Here is a 26,396-nt window from a genome sequence, read left to right as displayed (position 1 = left end):
CCAATACCCCTATTTGCATGCCTTATCAAACCTCTTAGCTGCGTTTTAAACTCCTCTGTATTTTACTCTTGCCAGACCTTTTCAGAAATGAGTAATTAAATATCATTACCAGGTCTAGACTGATATAGCTGTCAAACTGCTTCACTCAAAAGACTGTAGCAAAGTAAAATGTAAAGGTTAGTTTTTAAAGTAATTTTGTAGCTGAAATCTTTGAAAGCAAAAAATGAGGTTTTATTGTTTGTTTTTAAATAAAGAGGACTTAGTAGGTAATGGTAAAATATTGCAGAAATGAGCATGCCCAAATGGTTCAGGAATCTTTATCCTGGGGAAATAATTCCTTCTCAGTGATGAGGTATTTCTGCTCACATAGATTCATGGTGGGACAGAGATGAAATGTTGATTGAATGTTCTCATATGCATGTGTACATATCCTCTTTTATGATAAGTCTTTTCCAATAACTTGGAATTGCTGGCTGTACTATTTACATAGTTACTTTGTGCCTCAGGAAAATGCAGAGTTTGTATTATCATGCTTTTATTTTAATTAATGTATGCTGATTTTGAAAATAATAGAATAACTCTTTTTCACAAATTATCTTGAGCTTCTCTCTCAACAGAGGATCACAGGCTTTAAAATTTTTCAACACACATCAGTTAAAATGCCAGTTACAAAGACATCCAGACTGTGCAAATGTGAAGCAGTGGAAAGGTGGACCTGTCAAGATTGACCCCCTGGCTTTGGTGCAGGCTATTGAGAGATACCTTGTAGTTAGAGGTACTTTCTGTATATGTATCTTGTGTGTTTATGTGTACATTTGGGATGAAATTAACATTAAGGGATATATACATTATCTCCCTGTTCATTGCTGTGTTTGTCAAAACCTAGCATCAAGAACTTGGGTGCTCATTACTTATGTTATATGTAGTATTTAGAAACGTTAAATTTTTTTAGGGGTTGACTGCTTACTTGGATGACTGGGTGGGTGATGGGTTAATTTATGCTGGTGTAATAGAAATGACAGTTTGTAATGTAATGTAATAGAAGTGACATTTTGTACCTGACAGTTTTCTTAGATCTTTCTGCTTTGTAGATCAAAGTGTAATATACATGTTTTTCCAAGAATGATTAGATCAAAACGTAATATACATGTTTTTCTAGGAGTATGTTAGTTTGACAAGTGTATATATAGGTTTTTCTTTGCCACCCAAAATTGCCAGGAATGTAACAGACTTCTTGGGTCCTTAGGGTATGGAAGAGTAAGAGATGACGACGAAGACAGTGACGACGATGGCTCTGATGAGGAAATAGACGAATCTCTGGTAGGGTGCTATTCCCACAATGTTTTAATGTGTAGAGTTCAGGGCCGATAGCTTAAATGGATTTTGTTTTTGCTCTGTTTAGGCCGCTCAGTTCTTAAATTCTGGAAATGTGAGACACAGGCTACAGTTTTACATCGGAGAGCATTTGCTACCGTATAACATGACTGTGTATCAGGCAGTACGGCAGTTCAGTATACAGGCTGAAGATGAACGGGAGTCCACGGATGATGAGAGCAATCCTCTAGGAAGAGCTGGCATTTGGACGAAAACTCATACAATATGGCAAGTCTGAAAATGACTGGTTTTTCATCAACAGTGTTCGTGTGTTTTGGAATTCCTATTACTGGCTGGCTTGCATAAGGAGAGAATGGACTCTAAATTCTGTAGTTTGTTATTAAAAGCCACTTTCAGCATTCCATCGTGTGTGTGTGTGCGCATTCCATCGTGTGTGTGTGTGTGTGTGTGTGTGTGTGTGTGTGTGTGTTAGCTTCCTCATTAAATTTACATGAAAATGTGTTTGGGCAATAAATAATCATAACTTGTCTCTACTTTAATAGTAGCTTCAAGCCTTTAAGTCAAAAAAGAACTACGATGATATTCCTGTAGGTAGTAGGAAGTTTGGCACCTGTTATCCCTTAGAGGCATTTGGGTGTAATTTCCTACGTTACTGATGAATATCTGCATACTCATTGAAAGAGAGTAATTCTTCCCAGAACCAGGCCTTGGAGTTGGCCCCTCCTAGGATGGTGGTCTCAGGGGGTCTTTTCTAGGAAGCAGTCCCACTGACATTTGTCCAAATCCAGAACTAGGGAGACTGTGGCTAGATACCAGAGAATTGTTCTGGTAACTGTGTTATCAGTGGCTTGTACTTTGGCCTTGGAGAATAACTTGCAGTTTTAAAACCTACTTTTGGTTTTCCTACTCCATTACTTTAGGTACAAACCTGTGCGAGAGGACGAAGAAAGTAATAAAGATTGTGTTGGTGGTAAAAGAGGAAGAGCCCAGACAGCTCCAACAAAAACTTCCCCTAGAAATGCAAAAAAGCATGATGAGCTGTGGAATGGTGAGCGATGCCGACAGGGCAGTGGATTGCCACTGCCATGGGGCAGTAGACTTCCTGCCCTCAAGGTTTTAACAGTGTTTTATATCTAGTAGTAGAAGCTTTACGTATAATTTATAAAGATATAAATTACTACAAACACTTGGTTGCTTTAAATTGAACCATATGAAACCTTATCTTCAGAGAATATTGGGAAAAACTTTTTCATGAAATCAAAAGCAAATTTCATTAGTAGAACATATTCACTAAAGAAGAGACTAGTCATTGGCAGGGTGTCCCTTAGCTTTTATTGTTACTTGTTATAATAGTAAGATCTAACAGTTAATAGAAGGAATAGAAAGTTTTGCCAGGTTATAAAATGATTACCGAAAGTAGTTGACACCTCCCAGTTGACTTACCTTCCTTTGTAATATTTCCTTCCAGGCTGATTTTGCTCATTTCCCGCCCTTTTTTAATATGATGGTAACCATGCCTTACTGATAGGCCGCTTTCCTAGGGGACCACTCCCTATCAGGGGTTTCCAGTCACTGGTGATGTTGAAATTTCCCTGGTCCACAGAAATAAGTGATCATAGCAGTTTTGTTTTTCATAGAACTAAGTTTTTTTCAATATAAGAAGGTCTTTATTTTGAGATATTTGTCTCTGTGCTTTCAATATTAAAAAATTGCCCTTTTATGCAGTGATCATGTTGTACTTTTTAATTTCTTGGCTTGGTAAAAGTAAGTGATAACAGCTCAATCTTTTTTTTTTAATTGCTGTTACTTTGTGAGATCTAACAGCAAAGGAATCTCAGCTCCTACTTGAAACTGTCACACTGTTTTATATGGTCATTTAAAACTGGATATTAAAAAATGCAGGAAATACCTATAACTGAATGTAAATATTTTGTCTTTACTCCTCTATGGCCATTTTCTTCTTAACTGTTTTTCTAGTGTAAAGAGGAAATGCAAAGGAGTCAGTTTTTCTCCTCTACAGTGTATTTGTATGAGAGGAAAAGTGGAATTTTCCTAAGCCTGGATGATTTATCTATAAGATAAGGAGGAAGAAATGTTTAAGCTATCAGTACTTACTAATAAGATACTGAGCGTTAAACCTTAATCACTTGTGGTCACTGTTTTAGGCACCATGAGATGATGCTGGCTCTATTAGCTACAACTTTCTAACTTTGATCAGCACTTAACTTTGAATTCTTGCCCTCTAGATGGAGTGTGCCCGTCCGTATCAAATCCTTTAGAAGTTTACCTCATACCCACAGCACCCGAAAATATCACTTTTGAAGACCCGTCATTAGATGTGATTCTTCTTTTAAGAGTTTTACACGCCGTCAGTAGATATTGGTATTACTTGTATGATGTGAGTAATGCTGTCTACTTTTGAAGTTTTCCTGTTGTATTGTCATAACACATTATCTCTTAGTTTCTGTCTAGTGGTTGATCAATTTCCTGTTGTACTAGAAAGAAGAACAGTGATTCAGCCAAATAGCGGGAATCCCAGCCCAGTGACTTGCAGTGTACTTGTCAGTGGGAGCTTCTCCCTCCCTCTCCCTCCCTGCTCCCACCCCATGTTCTTGGATTAGTTTTCTTGGCAGACTCATAAATTATTCTCTAGCTATAATTTGTCTAATCAAGCAAAAAGTAAAAATTGAACATTAATTTATTGTAATTAAATCTTTAGGTACGTTTAGCTTCAAGTCCATTTATTCAGGATGTATATGAGGTCAGGCAAAAGTTGAATGCTGTCTTCAAAACGTAAAAATAATGGAGGGAAGAATGAAGGGGAATTGGCCTTGCTTGAAACATCAGCTGGTGTGTCCATGGCTGAGCTAGCACCAGCAGCCTGTGGGGGTTGGGATGTTTCAGCTATGCAATATTGTAAAAATTGTTGTTTGGGTTGGGACATACCAATGAGAAGCTGTATGTTAGAAGCCAGCAGGGGATACCTAAGCACAACTGTGTATGTATTTGGGGATAAAGGAGACGATCAGAAACGTAATCTTCATGTTTTACTGCATAATAGACTCTTTTTTTTTTTTTTTCCAGAATGCAATGTGCAAGGAGATTATTCCAACTAGTGAATTTATTAACAGTAAGTTGACAGCAAAAGCAAATAGGCAGCTTCAAGATCCTTTAGTAATCATGACAGGAAACATCCCTACATGGCTCACTGAACTAGGAAAAACCTGGTAAGACAATCACTTCTGTCCTGGTGGGCTTGAGAGTGTTACCATTTGTGTTGGTCTCCACATAATTTGTTACAAAAGCATAGTCTTTAGTTGAGCCTATTTAATGGTGTCACTTTAGTGGCCAGACAGGGTGAACTGGGGCCAGTCCTGGGTCTACTTGATAGTGTCTTTATATGTGAAATAGGAAAGAACAGAAGGATATTTGACCGAAGAGATTCGACTGTCTTCCATCATAAAATTGCAAAACAAAGGTGGAGTTGGTTGATTCTCCAAGCCTCTTTGGGTCCAGACCTACATTCTCAGAGACAATAGGACTACACTGGTGAATACAGTAACCACAGCCACATGTGGCTGTATTTACATTTAGATGAATTAAAATGAAAGAAAATTGAGTTTTCTAGTCACACTCTCCACATCCTTGCCTGAATTTCCGTATTGGACATGATGGATACTGAAGGTTTAAGTGAAGTCGCTCAGTGATGGATACTAAATGTTTAAGTGAAGTCGCTCAGTCTTTGCAATCCCATGGACTGTAGTCTACCAGGCTTCTCTGTCCATGGGATTTTCCAGGCAAGAGTACTGGAGTGGGTTACCATTTCCTTCTCCAGGGGATCTTCCTGACCCAGGGATCAAACCCAGGTCTCCTGAATTGCAGGCAGACGCTTTACCCTCTGAGCCACCAGGGAAGCCCTAAGAAATGCTCTTGGCAGCTCTGTGTCAAGATCTTCCAAAATCGTGTATCAGTAGCAAGGCCTGTGTTTCTGTAGCTTTCATTTGTTTAAAAACCACCAGCTGCCTTTTGGCAGTTTTGAGTGACTTGACAAATGCAGAAACTAAGAGGAAAATCATAAGTTTAGTAAAACCATTACTTGTGTGTGTATGGTGGAATGGGGTGGGCTGGTAACCTGGTGAAGTGGTGATTATATTTTAAAATTTAGTCTTCCCTAATCATGTTATACATATTTATTAAGAGATTGTTGGGTAGATTTAAGATGATCTAGGATGGACTTGATCTTTGTGGTTGAATTTCAGATTTCATAGTGAATGGCTGCTTAATGTATTATTACTAAATCACTTAGTTCATGCAAGAATTATGAAAATTATTCAAAATTAGTTTGAGTAGACCACTTTTATTGATTACATTATAATTATTAATTGTATCATATCAAAAGTTGTTTCTGAGATAGGATTTTTAAGTGGGTTCTGATTCTAATTCAGTTAATAAATTTATATCGCATCTTTTTACAGCCCATTTTTCTTCCCTTTTGATACCCGGCAAATGCTTTTCTATGTAACTGCATTTGATCGGGACCGAGCAATGCAAAGATTACTTGATACCAACCCAGAGATCAACCAGTCTGATTCTCAAGATAGCAGAGTTGCACCTAGATTGGACAGGAAAAAAGTAAGTTTCTCCCATAAGTATTTAAAGTTAAGCCATACTGAGCTTTTAAAATAGTGGGAAAACTACACGTGTGATGCATCTAATTCTCCGTGTTGGTTTAGAGACTTAAGTTCAGTCGCTCAGTCATGTTTGACTATTTGCAGCACAATGGACTGCAGCATGCCAGGCTTCCCTGTCATGTCACCAGTTCCCAGAGCTTACTCAAACTCATGTCCGTCGAGTCGGTGATGCCATCCAACCATCTCATCCTCTGTCGTCCCCTTCCCCTCCTGCCTTCAGTCTTTCCCAGCATCAGGATCTTTTCCAGTGAGTCAGTTCTTCGCATAAGGTGGCCAAAGTATTGGAGTTTCAGCTTCAGCATCAGTCCTTCCAATAAATATTCAGAACTGATTTCTTTTAGGATGGACTGGTTGGATCTCCTTGCAGTCCAAGGGACTCTCAAGAGTCTTCTCTAACACCACAGTTCTAAAGCATCAATTCTTCAGCACTCGACTTTCCGTATAGTCCAGCTCTCACATCCATGCATGACTACTGGAAAAACCATAGCTTTGACTAGTTAGACCTTTGTTGGCAAAGTAATGTCTCTCTCTGCTTTTAAATATGCTGTCTAGTTTGGTCATAATTTTCTTTCAAGGAGCAAGTGTCTTTTAATTTCATGGCTGCAGTTACCACCTGCAGTGATTTTGGAGCCCCCAAAAATGAAGTTTGTCACTGTTTCCATATATATGTGCCATGAAGTGATGAGTCCGGATGCCATCATCTTAGTTCTCTGAATGTTGAGCTTTAAGCCAGCTTTTTCACTCTCCTCTTTCACTTTCATCAAGAGGCTCTTTAGTTCTTCTTCACTTTCTGCCATAAGGGTGGTATCATCTGCATATTTGAGGTTATTGATATTTCTCCCGGCAATCTTGATTCCAGCTTGTGCTTCATTCAGCCCAGCATGTCTTATGATATACTCTGCATACAGTTGAATAAGCAGGGTAACAATATACAGCCTTGATGTACTCTTTTCTCGATTTGGAACCAGTCTGTTGTTCCATGTCCAGTTCTAACTGTTGCTTCTTGACTGGCATACAGATTTCTCAGGAGGCAGGTCAGGTGGTCTGGTATTCCCATCTCTTGAAGGATTTTCCACAGTTTGTTGTGATCTACACAGTCAAAGGCTTTGGTGTGGTCAATAAAGCAGAAGTAGTACTCTTGCCTAGAAAATCCCATGGACGGAGGAGCCTGGTAGGCTGCAGTCCATGGGGTCGTGAAGAGTCGCACACAACTGAGCGACTTCACTTTCACTTTTCACTTTCATGCATTGGAGAAGGAAATGGCAACCTACTGCAGTGTTCTTGCCTGGAGAATCCCAGGGACGGTGGAGCCTGGTGGGCTGCCATCTATGGGGTCGCACAGAGTTGGACACGACTGAAGTGACTTAGCAGTAGCAGCAGATGTTTTTCTGGAACTCTCTTGCTTTGCCAGTGATCCAACAGGTGTTGTCAATTTGATCTCTGGTTCCTCTGCCCTTTCTAAGTCCAGCTTGAACATCTGGAAGTTCACAGTTCATGTACTGTTGAAGGCTGTCTTGAAGAATTTTGAGCATTACTTTGCTAGCATGTGAGATGAGTGAAGTTGTGCGGTGTTTGAGCATTCTTTGGCATTGCCTTTCTTTGGGATTGGAATGAAAACTGACCTTTTCCAGTCCCATGGCCACTGCTGAGTTTTCCAGATTTGCTGGCATATTGAGTGCAGCACTTTCACAGCATCATCTTTTAGAATTTGGAATAGCTCACCTGGAATTCCATTGCCTCCACTAGCTTTGTTCATAGTGATGCCTTCCTAAGGCCCACTTGACTTCGCATTCCAGGATGTCTGGCTCTAGGTGACTGATCACACCATCGTGGTTATCTGGATCATGAAGATCTTTTTTGCATAGTTCTTCTGTGTATTCTTGCCACCTCTTCTTAATATCTTCTGCTGCTATTAGGTCCATAACATTTCTGTCCTTTATTGTGCCCATCTTTGCATGAACTGTTCCCTTTGTATCTCTGATTTTCTTGAAGAGATCTCTAGTCTTTCCCATTCTATTGTTTTCCTCTATTTCTTTGCGTTGATCACTGAGGAAGGCTTTCTTATCTCTCCCTGCTATTCTTTGGAACTCTGCATTCAAATGGATATGTCTTTCCTTTTCTCCTTTGCCTTTCACAGCTTTTCTTTTCTCAGCTATTTGTAAGGCCTCCTCAGACAGCCATTTTGCCTTTTTGGCATTTCGTTTTCCTGTGGATGGTCTTAATCACTGCCTCCTATACAGTGCCATGAACCTCTGACCATAGTTCTTTAGGCACTCTGTCTATCAGATCTAATCCCTTGAATCTATTTGTCACTTCCGCCGTATAATCGTAAGAGATTTGATTTAGGTCATACCTGAATGGTCTAGTGGTTTTCCCTACCTTCTTCAATTTAAGTCTAAATTTGGTAATATGGAGTTCATGATCTTAGCCACAGTCAGTTCCCAGTCTTGTTTTTGCTGACTGTATGGAGCTTCTCTGTCTTTGGCTGCAAAGAATGTCATCAATCTGATTTTGGTATTGACCATCTGGTGATGTACACATGTAGAGTCTTCTCCTGTGTTGCTGGAAGAGGATGTCTGCTATGACCAGTGTGTTCTCTTGGGAAAACACTGTTAGCCTTTGCCCTGCTTCGTTTTGTACTCCAAGGCCAGATTTGCCTGTTACTCCAGGTATCTCTTGACTTCCTACTTTTGCATTTCAGTTCCCTATAATGAAAAGGACATCTTTTTTGGTTGTTAGTTCTAGAAGGTCTTGTAGATCTTCATAGAACCATTCAACTTCAGCTTCCTCAGCATTATTGGTTGGGGCATAGACTTGAATTACTGTGATATTGAATGGTTTGCCTTAGAAATGAACAGAGATCATTCTGTTGTTTTTGAGATTGCATCCAAGTACTGCATTTCTCACTCTTTTGTTGACCATGATGGCTACTCCATTTCTTCTAAGGGATTCTTGCCCACAGTCATAGATGTAATGGTCTTCTGAGTTAAATTTAGCTGTTCCAGTCCATTTTAGTTCGCCAATGCCTAAAATGTTGATGTTCACTCTTGCCATCTCCTGTTTGACCATTTCCAGTTTGCCTTGATTCATGGATCTAACATGGAGCTTGATTCATGGACCTACCTTAGTCTTTGGTTTTCTTCTTATCCAAATGTGTTCTCCATATTTTCCTGTCAATCTCTTAGAATCTCTTGAGATTCTTCTTTACTCCAGTAAAAGTCCTCTCCCATCCTCAGTTTCTATAATGATTTTTGTGATTGTTTTTCTCTTTTAGTCTCCATAACTCTTGTGCGAAGGAAGAATCTTGTGTTCTTTAATTGAGACTTACTTTTCTTTCTAAATTATGAACTCTTGTCTCCCTTTTATAACTGATGCCTTTATGCTATAGGTAGAATTAATCAAATCCACATCATTCCCTTGGTGAATCAGTTCAGTTAGAAGAGATACATCACATCCCTGATGTAGTTCATGTCTCTAAGCCAGCCTTGTGTTGCTGACTTCATTTTTTTGTGCTTCTAATCCTGGCCTCTAAACCACACAGCCCTGGGCTGTTTCCATGGAAGACCTTTCCTGAACTTCCCACACTGCACTGCCTTTTCTCAGGACTTCTGTGTTCATCTGTGTCCTTCTTGCTGAGGAGTCTTATTCAAGTCTGTCTTCATAATAAAAACTTCTCTCTCCAGAAGTCTCATGAAAGCCATTAGTAACGGCATGAAAGAGGGGGGAGTGGGAGGAATGAGAAGTGAAACAGAAAACATTTTTCTTAATCCTGTCTTTATTCGCATCATTTATCATTCTGAAACACAAAGCAATGATAGAACTTGGGAATCTATCAGTGCCTTTCTTGGCGCCATGAATCTCCTCAGTAGATGTTTGCAGTAGTGCTTGTAGGATCTCTGCAGGTCAGAGCCAGTCGGTCTGCAGCTCACCTGTCACCTGCACGGTTACTTCTCCATCATCTGTAAATGTACCCAGCGAGACTTTGTGGAGCCACAGCCCTGAATTCCACTGATGTTTGAGAAGGTTACAGAGATCCTTCCTTTACCATCTTGAATTTTCTAAATATCCCATGAGCTCAAGATAGTAATTACACTCAGCTTTTCTTCACGATAGCAGGATGTTGTTTATGTTTGTAGCACTGCAGCTGTATCTTAAACATTTTGAGGTATGTTTTTTTAAGAAATAATTTTTAATAATTGAATTGATTCCTTCCCCCACCCCGAGAGAAATGCCACGTGTTTATTAAAATCTCCTCACATTTGTACTTGCTTTTGCAGCGTACTGTGAACAGAGAGGAGCTGCTGAAACAAGCGGAGTCTGTGATGCAGGATCTTGGCAGCTCACGGGCCATGTTAGAAATCCAGTATGAAAATGAGGTGAGCTTAGGAGCCTGTTGACTTGTGCTTGTGACAAGATGGCACTGGAGTTTCTTGGTCCTGTGAAATTCTAAAAGACGATTGAGAACTTTATCTCAGAACCTGAGATTTAGTCTGTTTTCCCTTCAGTGATTTGTTCCAAGTTCTCCATTTTTTGAGGTTACATTGTATAATGAAAGACAGGGTTTTTTTTTTTTCCTGGCATAAAAACAAGTGTTTGTTTAGGTTGATAAAGTGAAAGGTTTTAAATATAACTTTAAAAATCTTCCAACTACTGTTTACTGAGCTACAACTCATATATAATAAATTCACACTTTTATCAGTGTTACACAGTTCTGAAAATTGACAGATGTATGCAGTCTATGACCACTGCCACATCAAGATAAAGGATAAAATCCTATCACCACAAAAAGTTCTTTTCGACCATTTTACAGTCAGTCCCCAGCCTTTATTCACCTTGATTTTGTTTCCCATGACCTTGGTAAACTTAATTATTGGTTCTAGAAATTTCTAAATTGATCATTTGGGAGGGTTGTAGATACAGGGCTTGGGCAACTTTTCTATGAAGAGCAAGAAAATAAATATTTCAGACTTTGTGGGCCCTTGGATCTTCATCAGAACACCTCAGCTCTGCCTTGGTAGCCTGAACACGGCCCTGCACAATACAGACACGAAACGAGTGTGGCCGTGTGTCAGTAAAACTTTATTTGCAGTCACTGAAATTTGAAGTCATGTAATTTTTACACATTATGAGATATTATTCAAGAATTTTTAATATTGTAAACTCGTTCTTAGTTTACAGACTGTACAAAGCAGGCAGTAGGCGTGAGCTGTAGTTAACTGATCCACGTTGGAGACAGTCATGTCATCAATGAAAAAAGACAACTTTTCTTTCTAATCTTCTGTCTTTTGTTTCTTTTGAGATGTTTTTAAATAGCCAGGCCAGTGCACCAGAGGCTCACTGATTTTGACAGAAATAATGATTTTTTTGTCTACTTTGACCCAGAAGTATTGAGTCTCCTGGGGATGCTTTCCTTCCTCTTGCCCTTAATTTTTTTTTCCTTAGGACAAAACTTAAGCCTTTAGATTTCTAAAACTCATGAACATAACATATAATGTTCCATTATACTGATTGCTAGCTGACTCAGTCACTCAGTCATGTCCAACTCTCTGCAACCCCACAGACTGTAATCTGCCAGGCTGAAGAGATACAGTACTTATGTGTTTACAAACCCAGATTTCTTATTTATAAAACTGTAAGCTCTTTGCTCTAGTCAGCTTGGTCTGCTTGGTTATTTAAACATGCTTTGTCTACTTTTTTAACTCCATATTTTCCTCTCACCAGGCATGAGTGTCCTTTCTCTCTCATCCTTAATGCCTCTCTTCAGATTGCATCTTACATGAGTCCCAAACAAGTTCAGAATAGCATCACACTGATTATTCCAGGGGACAGGATTGAATTACTGATAGAGAAGTCATAATTTTATGATTTTCATTAATGAGTCTCTCCTGATGATTCTGGAAACAAAGAGTCCATGAGCTGGCTTCATTGGGGAAGAGGAGTTGGGAGGGGTGCTGGCTTCATATGTGCCCAGGACCTCAGGTTATAAGCCAAATTCAACCGTTTAAGTCAGCTGGTGGCTGTTAGAAAGTCTTTCTCACTAGCTCTAGAAGAAACTTGATCTAAAATGTCAGAACAAAATGGGCTCCATTATCAAATAGAGATGACTGGTAAGCCAGGGAGGAACTAAGCCAGTCTCTGGGCTCAGCAAACCACCCAAGCCCAGGGTTTGGAGCTACAGGTGACCCAGCCGCCCCAACAGTGAAAGGTTAGGAGCCTAGACTGGCACGTCTGGTGCTGCCACTTACTGACAATATGAAGTTGGGCAAGTTATGTAAACTCCCCAGTGATAACCCAGCAAAGGGCACAATAAATGTACCTACCCCATTATGTTGTTAAAATGAGCTAAAATATAAAAAGCACATTATCTGTCACATGGTATTAATATATGTTAGTATATAAGCTTTAATTTTGGAAAGAAAAAGACTTTCAAAGTTTCAAGTAAGAGTTGTCCAACTTTTTTTGATTTTCAGTGTTTGTTTTTAGACCTTTATGTTTTTCCTGCCTGTTGGAGAGGAAGACATTTTCCTCTGCCTTTCTAGGTTCTTCTGGCTGGTCTACGAAATTGGCATGGGACAGATTACAGGAAAAACTGAAACAGACTCTTAACTCATCAAAACGGTCAAAGCTCTCATCTTAAATACCACCTTCAGCCCAAAGACAAAAGGATGTGGGGGTAGTGGTTTCAGACTTCAAAGGAGAGGAAGGCAATTCACATGGAGCAGATGTTTCGTAAACAAATATTTGCTGGGGCAGGCAGCGACAGTGGGACCCAAGAGTGGACTCTGCTCTCAAGGCTGTGTCCCCCGCCGCCCCACCCCACTAAACTGTCCCTGGCCGTCTCTGGCCTGTATTCTTTGCAGATGCCACTGGTGATAGCTCTGTTCTGGGGACAGGCCCTTTGTCTAATTCTTCTGGGCAGTTAGAGAGTGAGTCAAAGTTTCTTCGTCTTTTGGGCCTTGATTGTTTTCCGCTGTAAGTGATCCACATGCCAAAGAAACATTTTGAGATTGGCAAGTTTTGTACCTCCACATTCCTTTAAAAACTGATTATACAAAACCAGAATATCTGCTTTTTTTTTTTTTTTTTTTTTTTTAAAGGAATGACTGATGAAGATCCCTGAAAAGGTCAGGTTGGTCTGCAGGGTTGCTGGTCACCCAGTGCAGGGTGACTTGTCAGAGCAGCTGTGCTCTGGTCCTTCCTCTCTCACAGCAACTTGCTAGAATGAAGGCAAATGCAGTGATTCCCATGTCATTTAATATTTTAAGTTGAGTCTGTTTTACTGTTAGAAATAACAGTATTGAGATGAAGAGAATAGGCTGCTTTGATCTATGTTTTCTATTTAGCCTGGGGTAATTACCCTGAGAGGAGATAGAGATAATTGCTTTAAAGCACCATCTGGTGGACGCCAGGTGTTAATGCAGTTTTTTTCTTTGCTGCCTTTTCCACCTTTCTCCAGAGCTGACAATTGAGTGGGGAGAACAAAAGAGACAAAGTCCTTACTGTCGCAGAGCTTTTAGTTTGGGAAGGCCAATTCACTCACTCACTCACTCATGCGCGTATATATATGTTAGGATGTGTGCTGAAGGAAGCTAAAGCAAAATAAGAGCATGATGGCGGGTGTGGGTAGGATGGTGTAAGTTGACACTTGAGCAACAGTCAGTACTATTACTTCCCTGGTGGCTTAGAGATATAAAGAATTTACCTGCAGGGCAGGAGATGCGGATTTGATCCCTGCTTTGCCAGGATTCCCTGGATAAGGAAATGGCAACCCACTCCAATATTCTTGTCTGGAAAATCCCATGGACAGAAAAACCTTGTGGGCTACAGTCCCTGGGGGTCAGAAGAGTCAGACACAAATTAGAAACTAAACCACCACTAGCAGTACTATCTAGGGGAAAGACTATCTCTTAGCAAAAGTGAAGCAAAAAGCCCTGAGGCAGAATTCTTGTCCTGCTGAAGGATGATGGTAGCTAGAAGGTGTCAAGGGATCACACAGGACATGCAGGCCGAGCTCAGAATCTGAGCTTCTGTTTGAATGAGATACGGGGAGCCTTTGGAGGGCATGGAGGAATGACGTGAACTTGGGCTGTACAAGGATCACTCTCGAGCTGTTCAAGTAGGATGTGAGGTGTAGAGACACAAGAGACCACTTAGCAGGCTCCAGCACTGGGCTAGATGAGAGATCCTTTGGTTACCAGTTTAGCACAGATTTTGAAGATGGGGTTTCCAGTGTTTAATGGAGGGTTGTTACATGGGGTGCAAGAAGGGGAAGAGCCATGGATGGCTCCAAGGCTTTGGTTGCAGCGGGAGGTAAATGCTGATAGCAGTTAAAACTGTGTACTGACCAACGTGAGCTGGGGCAGGAAGCATTGCCAGGTCCAAGCAGGTGGCTGTTTGGAAGGTTGCACTTAACTTACTCAGTGGACTAGATCTAAGCTAGTGGGGGTGCCTTAAAAAAGTAACCGTGTAATGGTAAGATAATGCCCATTATTTACTAGTAATCGGTAAGTGAAATAGAACCTTGCTAACAGGACTGTGGTTAGAATAAGCTTAAAAACTATGGTATTAACTTGTCATTAGTTGCATATCTGATTTATGGTGTGAGCACATAGGACACGAAAGTTGATGATGACTGCCAGGATCATGTTTCTCATGGAGGAGGGGTTTTTACTCAGTGCTCCCCCTTTGGAGCTTGTTTAAAAATATCAGTGCCCAAGCTGTAAATCAGACATCCCAAATCAGACTCTCCAAGGCATGCCACCCCCATGTATGTATCCCGGCTCTTGGGAGACTCCAGGGCACCCCAGATCTGAAGCAGCACCAACGCACTCTGAGTTAGCCCTGTGGGTGCTGATGCTGGTTTAGACCTTCGTGTTTGTGTGTGTGTTTTATTCAGCAACCTCTGTTAAATGGCTAATATGTGCCCAGGCACTATAAAGGATACAAGGTGAACTAAAGTTAACCCAGGTGAAGTACGCCATTATCGTAGAGTGAGATCACGGCAGTGTAAGGTGGTGAGTCCTTTTGCAGCCAGAATGTAAGTTCTGAAAAAGGAGCAAAGTAACTGGGAAGCTGCAGAGGCTTCTGCTGCAGCGTGGACGTGTGAACTCTTCTTGGACCAGGGGAACAGTTCACAAAGAGAGAAGGGAAGGGGATCCCTTCCAGACACTGCCATCTATCCCTGAGGCCAGGGCATGAGGCTACAAGACTAATCTTGTCAGTGTACAAACTTAAACCATACAATTTAAATGTTGGGACCACAGGGAGTGGGAAGTGATAAAGGGCTCTCCATCCAAGTGACCAGAACTGAGGGAAGACAACAGTTTGGGGGGTAGGCTTGAATACATCCTGATAAACAATCGCTGTTAGTATCGACTTTGCCAAAAGGTCAACAGGTTAAAAAAGGGGACAGCACAGATTGTAAAACTTACCTTGTCCTGCTTTTGTTCCTCTGTAGGTTGGCACAGGTCTTGGGCCTACACTGGAGTTTTATGCACTTGTATCTCAGGAACTGCAGAGAGCTGACTTGGGTCTCTGGAGAGGGGAGGAAGTAACTCTTAGCAATCCAAAAGGTAAATATCTCATCTGTGAGTGTGTCAGTTTGTCATTATCAGGTAAAGGGCCCATAACAACTCATTGTATATGTTTAGCTTGCAGTGGAGGGCCAGGACCTCTGGCATTTCTTTTCACCTTTGTTTTCTCATTTATCACATGAGAGGCAGGCCCCTCCAGCTCCAGAGGACTTCATTCTGTGATCTACTGACTGATCCTGAGAATACTGAATTTCTTAAATGTTCTTAATTGCCGGGTTTGCCTTGTTTTGTGAAATGACACCTAAAGTTTGATGATTTACTCGTTTTATAGGAAGCCAAGAAGGGACCAAGTATATTCAAAACCTCCAAGGCCTGTTTGCGCTTCCCTTTGGTAGGACAGCTAAGCCAGCTCATATCGCAAAGGTTAAGATGAAGTTTCGCTTCTTAGGAAAGCTAATGGCCAAGGCGATCATGGATTTCAGATTGGTAAGTTTAGAGTTGTTTTTCTTCAGTTCTTTTATACTTCTGTTCTATGCCAGTCTCTTAATCCCCTGCACTTAATGCTGTATTTTAAGAGAGCGCTTTCACAAGTGTTAATGTGCACATGAATTGCTTGGAGAATTTCTCTGAAAATCCAGTTTTGGTTCAGCAGCTCATGGGTCAGGCCTAGGTTTCCACATTTCCTTACCAGCATCGAAGTGAAACTCAGATGCCAGTCTGTGGCCCATTCCTGTGGTAGCAGAGGTTCAGAGAGTCAAGGGTGGCTTGATCTCTGGGGGATCTTGGTTGAAAAAAAGGAGCTGTTAATTATTTTTGAAGTTTCATTTTAATTACAACCAATTGTTTCTTTTAAAATTCTTATTTCTGAATATGCAGTAATACAGACTAAAGTAGAATTACGTTCACTTGGTCCAAAATAGAGTAAGCTGCCTCTGAACATCTCTTGGTGTTGAGGTCCTTATGGAGAATATACGTCCATCATTGAAAGCTTCCTTTTTAGGGTCAGTGTTTAAATAGAAATCTTTTGTATTCAGTGTTTTTTTTTCACTGTCAGAGGCCCCAGATTGAGTTTAAATGGGGACAGTTTTATATAATAAGAAACAGTTTTAAAATTTGTCGTCTTCACACCCCCCCGCCCCGGGGATTACTTCACCTTTTAAAATGACCTATTGGAGTGTCACTTAAAGAATGGAGGCACTGCTAGAAGCTTAATTTGACTATTACAGCATTTGCATCTTCTCTTTTAGGTGGACCTTCCCCTGGGCTTACCTTTTTATAAATGGATGCTCCGGCAAGAAACTTCGCTGACGTCACACGATTTGTTTGACATTGACCCAGTTGTAGCCAGGTCAGTGTATCACCTCGAAGACATCGTCAGACAGAAGAAAAGACTTGAACAAGATAAATCCCAGGTAGGCTTAGAAGATGGGGTTTGTGTTAAGTGATTTCTGTTCGACCTGGTTATTATTTTATATTGGAAGAGTTTAATTGTTATTGTAATAGCTGAAACATATGATTTTACAGTGGACAAGATGGCCTGTAATAACAGCAGATGATGAATAAGCAACTTGACCAGCAAATAAAATACACCCCTAACTAAAACCATTGGGCTTGTTTATTACATTTTAGGTGGACATTATGTATCTGGGCAGATACTCTGTCGTATTGAATTCTTTCAGTAAGCATTTGAATCAATAAAGCTATTCTCAGGACAACAGATTGATTTTCTGAAAAGATGGCTTAATTTAGGAACAACCCATTTGTTTCTAGAGAAATCTCAGGAAGGTATTTTTAAAGGTCATGGTGGTGTCACTATTTCTGTTGAGATTTCTCTGTTAGATCTCATGAATAATCCTGATCTTTATATCATCAATGTATATTCTTCATATATTAACAAAATTAATTTGATTCAGTCTGAGAGTAATAGGGTTCTGTATCTGACATTGGAAGAAGACAAAATTTTATTTTTTGAGAAGTGGCATAGAGTCAGACGTCTTTATAAGGGGGCAAGTAACATGCACCAGTGATAAAGCAACTCATATATTTTGTAAACTGCATAAAATAAGAATAAAGAATTAAGATTCTATAGCAACGGCACCCCACTCCAGTACTCTTGCCTGGAAAATCCCATGGACGGAGGAGGCTGATGGGCTGCAGTCCATGGGGTCGCTGAGGGTCGGACACGACTGAGCGACTTCACTTTCACTTTTCACTTTCATGCTTTGGAGAAGGAAATGGCAACCCACTCCAGTGTTCTTGCCTGGAGAATCCCAGGGACGGCAGAGCCTGGTGGGCTGCCATCTATGGGGTTGCACAGAGTCGGACACGACTGAAGTGACTTAGAGAGCAGTAGCAGCAGCTAGGTAAAAGGTTTTGTCTCTCAATAAGATAGACAGGAGCTTATTTGCAATGGGGCTTTTAGAGTACCTTTTTATCAAGAAAGAAGATTTGGAAGAATTTTATCTCCCATATTTATTGATAATTATTAATGATACTTTTTGGGTAAACATTTATTAAGAGAAATTCATTTTTAAAGAAGCCATATCCGTCCTTTCTATATAAGATCTGTTGTTTTAGGATTTTTAGAACCAGTTAGGTTTATGCTTACCAACTTTGTAAAATTTAAGCTACTATAATCTTATTCAAGATCATCTCTTAGGTAAAACTCTTAAGGTTTGTACCACCACAAACCACCTCTCCTCAAACCTCTCTCCCCACCAGTAAAGTACAATTCATGACCCTCTTCCAAGAGCCTTACATGTATTAATTCATTTAATCCACTGTGAAATACACATGTTTTTGTTATCCCTACTTTACACATTTACACATGGTAAACCCAAGGCAGATAGTTTGAGTTGCCTACCCAAGGTCACTTAGCTGAAATACCCAAGAGCTGGACTTAAAACCCAGCCTCTCTGCTCTGGAGGCCATGGTCTTAGAGCTTTTACAAGCTCTCTTATGTATCCTTGTCTCCTGTGTAGTCTGCTGCATTCTCTTCCTCAGATCTTTTGAGATTTGTTCTTCTAATGTTTATTATCCTGATGTAACCAATTTAAAAGTGTAAGATGCATAGCAAAAGAACCACATTCTGGAAAACTTCAACCAGAACTTGAAGACTGGTGGTATTCTCAAATGTCTTACCTCGTTATTTATAAAGCATACAGATGGAACAAGGTGTCTAAGCTGAGCGTCCACTTGGTAATTTAAATTCTTGAAAAATATGTGGAAAATGGGCTAAAGTGTAGCTCTTAATTTAATATTTAATATGTAAAATGGCTAATCCCTTTTAAACATCTCAAGGACATACTGTATATTCTAGATTCCTATCAATAATAGCATTGTTGAGAGCTTTCCAGTGAGAGAACGTTAAAATGAAGAGTTTTTATTAAGTCCTTTTGCTGACAAGCATTTCAAATGAAAAATGGAAAACCTTCCTTGTGTGTCATGAAATGATGTACCCAAACTGAGAGAGACTTAGGCATGTGTTTTTGCAGAGAAGCAAAAATTCTTAACAAGGTACCTTAATGTTAAATAACTCTGCCCCGCCCCAGCTCTATGTTTTGAATTATCTGGAATCCTAAGTGGCTTTCAGTTTCCTCTTTTAAGAAGTGACTGTTAACCAGAACTTCCTAGTCTTTTTTGTTGTTGTTAAGTGATTACTTTTCTGCATCTTGACTGTCTAACCGCTAGGAATTTCATACCCAGGGGCATCTTTAATTCAGAAACTTTTATTTCAGAAACCTTTTTTCTCCTGTACTACTTTTACTTTCTCCTGACATCTTATTTTCAAAGAGAATTTGCAGTTGTGTGTGTTGGTCTTTGATTCAGAAATAATATTTTATATAAGGCCTTCAAAATCTTAAGCATTTTTTAAAAATGAGTAATGCAAACTGCTATTAACATGACTCTCTCTTTAGAATGGGACTTGACTTTTCTTAGGAATTTGTTAAAACCATTTTTCATCGTAGGGTTGCTGTATGAATACAGAGTTGTTAATGCTGGGCCTGCAGTAATTGAATGAAGGATCTCTGGATGTTCTTTATACTTGAGCTTGCAGAGAAAACAAGTTAACTACTTTGACTAGAAAGTACATTATTTGTATTTACAATTTCCTAACTGTGTTGTATTACTTATTTGCTATGTACATATATTGGAATTAGCACTCCAGTATTCTTGCCTGGACATAGACAGAGGAGCCTGTCAAGCAACAAATAGTACATGGGGTCCCAGAAAATCGAATACGACTGAGTGACTTTCCCCCCCCCCCCCCCCCCCCGCCGGATTCATTAAGATTAGCTGAAAATTTGTGAAAAGTTTGTCTGGCTTTAGAGCTTGCACTCTTAAATCAACCATTATGCAGACTATTCAGTTCAGTTGCTCAGTCATGTCCAACTCTTTGCAACCCCATGGACTGTAGCACGCCAGGCCTCCCTGTCCATTGCCAACTCCCAGAGTTTACTCAAACTCATGTCATTGAGTTGGTGGTGCTATCTGTTATGACCTGTGAAATCTGAGTATGGTCAAACTGGGTAGCAAACATCTTATTTTGAAGGAACACTCAGTCTTGTTTTCTTATATAAAAATAGTTGTATTTTGAAGTGTTTATGATTATTTCCTATGTGATCTCAGTGACTTTGTGTAGATTATAACAAATAACAGCCTAAGAGCTAAAGAAACCCATGCAGTTTATTAGCCTATCTTTTATTTTATAAACACAAACAGAAATGAGTGAATTATTATTTGTGACAAACACCCTCCCCCACTTTTTTTTAGACCAAAGAGAGTCTCCAGTATGCATTAGAAACCCTGACTATGAACGGCTGCTCCGTGGAGGATCTGGGACTGGATTTCACTCTGCCAGGGTTCCCCAACATTGAACTAAAGAAAGGAGGAAAGGATATACCGGTCACCATCCACAACTTGGAGGAGTATCTAAGAGTGCGTACTGGAGAGAAGGCCAGCGGTGGCCACGTGCGGTGGGGCGGACTGCTGTGAAGGAGAGGGTGGGACGGGCGATCTGCGGAGCACAGGTGCATGTCTGGGAGCTGCTGCACAGACTGGGTTGAGACCTTCAAGCCTAGGGTGACTACATGAAGTCCCTTTTTTCAGGCCTTAACTTCTGCTTGCACTTGAGACATTGTCAGATATTTCACAGTGCCTCATGTATAGCTGTGAACTCTCTGCCTTCAAGCTTGAATGCCATATAATAACATCATATTTTCTTAGTTTAAGAAAAACATCAGTGGAAAGGAACATCCCTTGTGTTGTCTCTCAAGCCACTTAACTTGACCTCATTGCCTTTGATGCTCTCCATACCTGTGTAGAGATGTTTATGTTTCTTTGCCCTCTCACCATCCTTGACCCTGTTTATTAAGGAAAAGCAGTTTTGTACTGATCCAAATTATATTTTAGATTGCAATCTATATGTCTTTATCATCACTACTTTTGGAAAAGTTTCTTTTGTTTATTCCTGACATTGAATGGAAAGAGCATTTGGTTCTAGGCAGAAAGCCACCTACAGCTCTGAGACCAGACTTTTCCAAAAGATGGTAATTGTGACTCTTGAAACATTATCTTTAATTCTCAGTAACATTTCATCCTCCTGGGAAGTTTCATCTGTTTTTCATCTGATAAGGTAATTTGTAACTCACAGGGATAGTATGTAAATGAATTTTTAAAACACACTAAATGTAAATGCATGCGGCATTTTTTACATTTTCTTAATGGCCAGACCCAGAATCAGAAGTTGACCTGACCTATCTGTTACTTATGCAGTTTTCTGGAACATACTCTAAAGACCGTGGAATTTTTTTTTTTTAAGTAATCAGGAAGGATATTTCACTGTACTTTGCCAAATATTAAGTAGGAAAGAGATTTGAACTCTGGTCACAGATTTTTAAAGAGACTTGTTTTTTCTTTCTTTCTTTTTTTTTGCAGCTGGTTATATTTTGGGCACTAAATGAAGGTGTTTCCAGGCAGTTTGATTCATTTAGAGATGGATTTGAATCAGTCTTCCCACTCAGTCATCTCCAGTACTTCTACCCAGAAGAAGTGAGTAGCTTGTGTGCAAAAGAAATGGTCATCTCTAATTCCATACCTGTAATTATCTTAGTGAGGTATCTCTGTACTTTTTAGTCAGATACCCTGTTGTTATGAGCAAATAAAATTGTGGAGCGTTGGGCTTTAAGAGGGTAGTTTGGGAAAAATAAGATCATTTCCTGAGTGAGGAAGAATATTCAATATGATGTTTTTTTTTCTATAATACATTTTCTGGCTGAATCTGCAAATCTTTGAACAACTTAGCATTTTAATCTCAATTATTTTTAAGTCCACTTTGATTTGCTACTTATTGAAAATGTGTGTACCTGGCACTTTTAGGCACTAAGTGTCACCTGGAATTGAAAACAGCAAGGGTTTCTTTTGGAATTGGATCCTGGTCCCCACTACCTGGGACTTCCCAGGTGGCTCAGCAATAAAGAATTTGCTTGCCAGTGCAGGAGATGCAGGTTCAACCCTGAGTCAGGAAGATCCCCTGGAGAAGGAAATGGCAGCCCACTCCAGTATTCTTGCCTAGGAAATCCCACGAACAGAGGAGCCTGGCAGGCTACAGTCCATGGGGTTGCAAAGAGTCAAATATGACTTAGTAACTAAACAACAACCTTACTGCTTAGCTATGTGACCTTATCCAGGTTTTCATATATAACCTGACTGACTCGTTCATAAAATTGAGGTAAACTCTGTCTCACTGAACAAGATACATAAAGAACCTGACATTGAGTGACATGTAGTAGATACCAAATTTCACATGTGCGGAATGGATTTTCTCAAAGTAGACAAGTCATCCTGCATATGGGCAGTCAACCAGGTGAGAGATGGATTAATTGGATACTGATGTTAGATTTTTATCCTAAGGGCATGAGCATTTCTTTCCAGCATCTGTCCTCTAGTGACTGTCTTAGTCCTAGACAACCATCTGGCATAGAAGTGCCTTTGCAAAGCGGGAAAACCTCCCCGTTTGCTGTTGGTTCAGCTTTCTTCTCCCACTTCTATCTCCCACTCAATATTCTTTCTGTTAGCTTCCGTTATTGTGTGCCCTTGCGTTTCTAAAAGTCAGGATTTATAAAATCTCTCTGGTCAGAGGTAGATTATGAAGTTAAAGCCTCTAAAGAAATGAGAAGAATTAGGTAGGTTTTGGTTCAGATTAAAGGCTTCTCTAGAGCCTAGTCCCTGCAGATGGTCAGGGCACCCGTTACTGTCAGCTACAGAGGAGAGTGAATCTGTGACTAATAGTGGAAGAGCATGTTGTATAAAGAGCACCAGGCAGAAGCTTGTGGACTTAATATCAGGACACCACAAAGCAGAACACATGCCACTTCGCTCAGTTGTGTCCTTAGTAATCTGTTGCCCTTGTTTAAACACACAGCTGGATCAGCTTCTGTGTGGTAGTAAAGCAGACACTTGGGATGCAAAGACACTGATGGAATGCTGCAGGCCAGATCACGGTTACACTCATGACAGGTAAGGCCTGGGCTCTGCCAGGTTTCAGATACACACATAGGTCTAGGTTTTAAAGTTTGTTTACCTATTAAAGGAGGCTTTCCAATATTTTGGCTTCATTTCTCTCAAGACTGGGACTTGAGGACTGAAAGGGGTTTTGGGCTTTTTTGCCCCAAGTGTTTCTGTGAAAATGGGTAGGATAGGCAAAGATGGGGCCAATGTCACCCCATTACCCATTTTATGTACAGTAGAGTAGAAATACCTGTACAGTCCCAGACAAGTCTCATTCACCACCAGAGTAACCATTCCATTTGAATTCCAGCTGTAACAACAGAACAAATTTGTGTGTGTTTATAAAGTGAATTCATATGTAGTCATATTTACATTTAATAGTCTCTAGCTCATTGTAAGTCAGAAGTATATTTTAATATGATGAGATAACTTTGATGTATTTATTTCTGTTGTAGTCGGGCTGTGAAGTTCTTGTTTGAGATTCTCAGTAGTTTTGATAATGAACAGCAGAGGTTATTTCTCCAGTTTGTGACAGGTAGCCCACGATTGCCTGTTGGAGGTGGGTACAACTATTGATTTCTTGTAGCTGTGTGGAGGGGGGTGGTGAGAGAGAGCGTGTGTGTGCATGCAAAACTTCAGTGCCAACAGCAGGATTTTTTTTGACGTACAAGTGCCTCTTCGTTCCCTGGTGACTCAAGTGGTAAAGAATCTGCCTGCAATGTGGGAGACCTGGGTTCAGTCCCTGGGTTGGGAAGATCCCCTGGATAAGGGAATGGCACCTCACTCCAGTATTCTTGCCTGGAGAATTCCATGGACAGAGGAGCCTGTGGGCTACAGTCCATGGGGTTGCAAAGAGTCAGACATAACTGAGCAACTAACACTTTCTTCTTTCTAGTTATATAATATTGCAATGTTGAGTGTTTAGTGAACTGAGAGATAAGAGAGATCACTAGCCAGGCAGTTCATAGAGACTCTTACACTGAAGTAGGATTGTTCATGTACATGTAATGCTGCTTCCCTCTATTCAGATTCTCAGGCATTTGTACATTTTATAAACCCTTAGATGAGAAGTGGTTCTAAGTCTTTTTTTTTTTTTTAGAAATGAGTCCTAATAATGGGTTGAGTTGACACTCTTTAAAAAACATAAGGAAAGCATAAAGCACTGTTTGCTGCCATGTTATAGTGACTTTGAATGGTAATTGAAGCAGGTACCAGAGTCCTTACACTCAGTGTATCTTGAATGGGTAGAGTTCATTACCCAGGAAGAAAAAGTGCCTTCTGTGTGTGGTTATTTTGTGCAGCAGAGCAGTGAGGGACGTTTTCTGATGGAAGTAGATAAGGGTACCTATGCTTGTGATTCCAGACCGATTCTCCTCATGGTTGAGACACGAGTTTTCCCTGTGCTCTCTGGCAGGCATCTTGTAAACTTACCACGTTCCTTTGTCCTTCTTCCTTCCCCCTTCATCAGGCTTCCGGAGCTTGAATCCACCTTTGACCATTGTCCGGAAGACCTTCGAATCAACAGAGAACCCAGATGACTTCCTGCCCTCTGTCATGACCTGTGTGAACTATCTTAAGTTGCCGGACTATTCAAGCCTCGAGATAATGCGGGAAAAGCTGTTGATGGCCGCGAGAGAAGGGCAGCAGTCGTTCCATCTTTCCTGATCACAGCAGGAAGGGTGGTGTCTGCCTGTTACAGCAAAAGACAGCAATCATGATTTCTTTTCTAAATGTGTCACCTGAGTCAAGGAAACATGTTACGCCTTCTCGTAGGAAAATGGCTTGCAGAATATAAAAGAGACACTTGGTTCTTCATTAATGGCCCCATGGACTTAAAGTGATCAGGCCCTAAAACGTTGTTGTGATGAGGTTTCTTTAGCAAGTTCTTGTTTAAATTATCATTTATTTGACGAGTGAAGTTTTTAACTTGCTTTGCTGTGTGAAATTTAAAAAAGGGATGTTTTTCCAGGCTGAAACAATAAATGTCGCTGTGCAGTTTAATTCTGGGCTGTGTGTATCCATCTAGCTAAGTCTGCAGTTTTGCTTCCTCCAAAGACAACTCTTGTACAGAAATTCAGGCTCACTTGTGTTTGACAGAAACAGTTGAGCAGGCAAGCTCTGTGCTTTCTGCTCCGTGCCCTCCCACCCCTCTCGAGTTCCCCACCCCGACTCATGTACTGTCTGTGCCGCTCACACAGGTTTTTTGTGTACAAAATCCACAGTTGGTACATCTTCGTCAGCCATGGGCTTTTGTTGTTCCATGTTCTCAAATTAAGATACAATTTAAAATTCATGGAATTAAAGTTGTCAGTATAATTCAACCCTTATAACTAGGTAGCTTTTTCTAAGAGTTTAGATGTAACAGAGTTGTGGGGTATCACTGGCCTTACACCAGGGACACACTAGGACTGTTCATTACATGGTGATTTCCTGCGATCACCCGCTCCGTCCTGGAGGCAGGGAGAGCTTGTTTGTTTCTTTTGTGTCGGTTTAAAAGTTCTGCAACTTGGGCTGGCCAGTGTTTATTATCCTATGGCCAGAGCATTTTGAATTGATATATACGGTTTTAAGCAAAATTAGCAGTTTTCATTCCCTGTTGGAGTAAGAAAACAAATTTTTTTTCTTTTCCCCTTTGTTCTCATTTTTAAGTTTTTTCCCCACCATCTTGCGTTGTTCCAATCTCCTCTTCCCCTCCTCCCAGTGCTCACTTGCGACAAACATCCCAGCCTTTGTCTCAACACAGATCGAACACCTGTAAGCAGTGCTCTATCCAGTTGTTTTATGTGCTGATTTCTCAAATTTGCAATAATTCATCAGGTTCCTGTTTTTACCTGAAAATAAAGTTTGCTTCACCTTCTGTGCCGTATGCATAACTCTCAATTGTATAGATGCATGTCAACGCAAGCAGATCATCACAGCTCTATGATTTGCATCATGACTGATTGTGCTGTTCAAAGAATTAAGAATAGCAACTTGAAGAATATAAAAAGTGGGAGGAGATTCCTTCCTTCCTTCCTAAGGTTCAAAATTAAGCCAGTTGCATAAAATTTGAGAGAATTTCCAGTTCATCTTTCTGAAAACGAGGGATGAACTAATCTTTTTTTTTTTAAATTGGACTTTGAGAAATCAATTTTGTTTGTTCTAAAGTCTTACTTCATTGATGTAGAAACTCCTTTGTTCCCTATTCCACCACCTTAAAGAAATTCAGTGGCTTGTTTTATTTAGATTACTTTGTCGTTTTACACTCAAATGGCCTTATATGAGCATCTTCTTAATGAACCTGAGCAGTGACCCGGGTTGGGTGAGTTAGGTGGGATGGAACAGTGAG

At 40.3% G+C, this 26,396-nt stretch overlaps 1 protein-coding gene across 50 annotated transcripts in view; it reads left to right on the top strand.

The window, feature by feature from the left end:
- The window catches only part of TRIP12 (thyroid hormone receptor interactor 12), a 154,159-nt gene extending 129,090 nt beyond the window's left edge, over positions 1–25,069 (top strand). For 27 of the 50 annotated variants that reach the window (XM_060410447.1, XM_060410444.1, XM_060410436.1 and 24 more), the window contains 16 exons: positions 603–775; positions 1,247–1,320; positions 1,403–1,602; positions 2,256–2,383; positions 3,582–3,733; positions 4,420–4,562; positions 5,811–5,967; positions 10,304–10,402; positions 15,484–15,598; positions 15,891–16,045; positions 16,807–16,971; positions 20,333–20,497; positions 21,497–21,610; positions 22,983–23,077; positions 23,524–23,627; positions 24,537–25,069. In XM_060410447.1, coding sequence (XP_060266430.1) covers positions 603–775; positions 1,247–1,320; positions 1,403–1,602; positions 2,256–2,383; positions 3,582–3,733; positions 4,420–4,562; positions 5,811–5,967; positions 10,304–10,402; positions 15,484–15,598; positions 15,891–16,045; positions 16,807–16,971; positions 20,333–20,497; positions 21,497–21,610; positions 22,983–23,077; positions 23,524–23,627; positions 24,537–24,733 — 2,236 coding nt within the window. In that variant the 3' untranslated portion in view covers positions 24,734–25,069. The remainder of the gene's footprint in view (positions 1–602; positions 776–1,246; positions 1,321–1,402; positions 1,603–2,255; positions 2,384–3,581; positions 3,734–4,419; positions 4,563–5,810; positions 5,968–10,303; positions 10,403–15,483; positions 15,599–15,890; positions 16,046–16,806; positions 16,972–20,332; positions 20,498–21,496; positions 21,611–22,982; positions 23,078–23,523; positions 23,628–24,536) is intronic. The other 23 variants (XM_060410455.1, XM_060410452.1, XM_060410449.1 and 20 more) reach the window with 1 other exon arrangement.
- The last annotated feature ends 1,327 nt before the right edge of the window (positions 25,070–26,396 follow it).

This window comes from Ovis aries, chromosome 2 (assembly GCF_016772045.2).
Source record: "Ovis aries strain OAR_USU_Benz2616 breed Rambouillet chromosome 2, ARS-UI_Ramb_v3.0, whole genome shotgun sequence".
In the NCBI taxonomy this organism is placed as follows: Eukaryota; Metazoa; Chordata; class Mammalia; order Artiodactyla; family Bovidae; genus Ovis; species Ovis aries.
The sequence above is the reverse complement of the archived record's forward strand: the minus strand, read 5'-3'. Positions and strand labels throughout refer to the sequence as shown.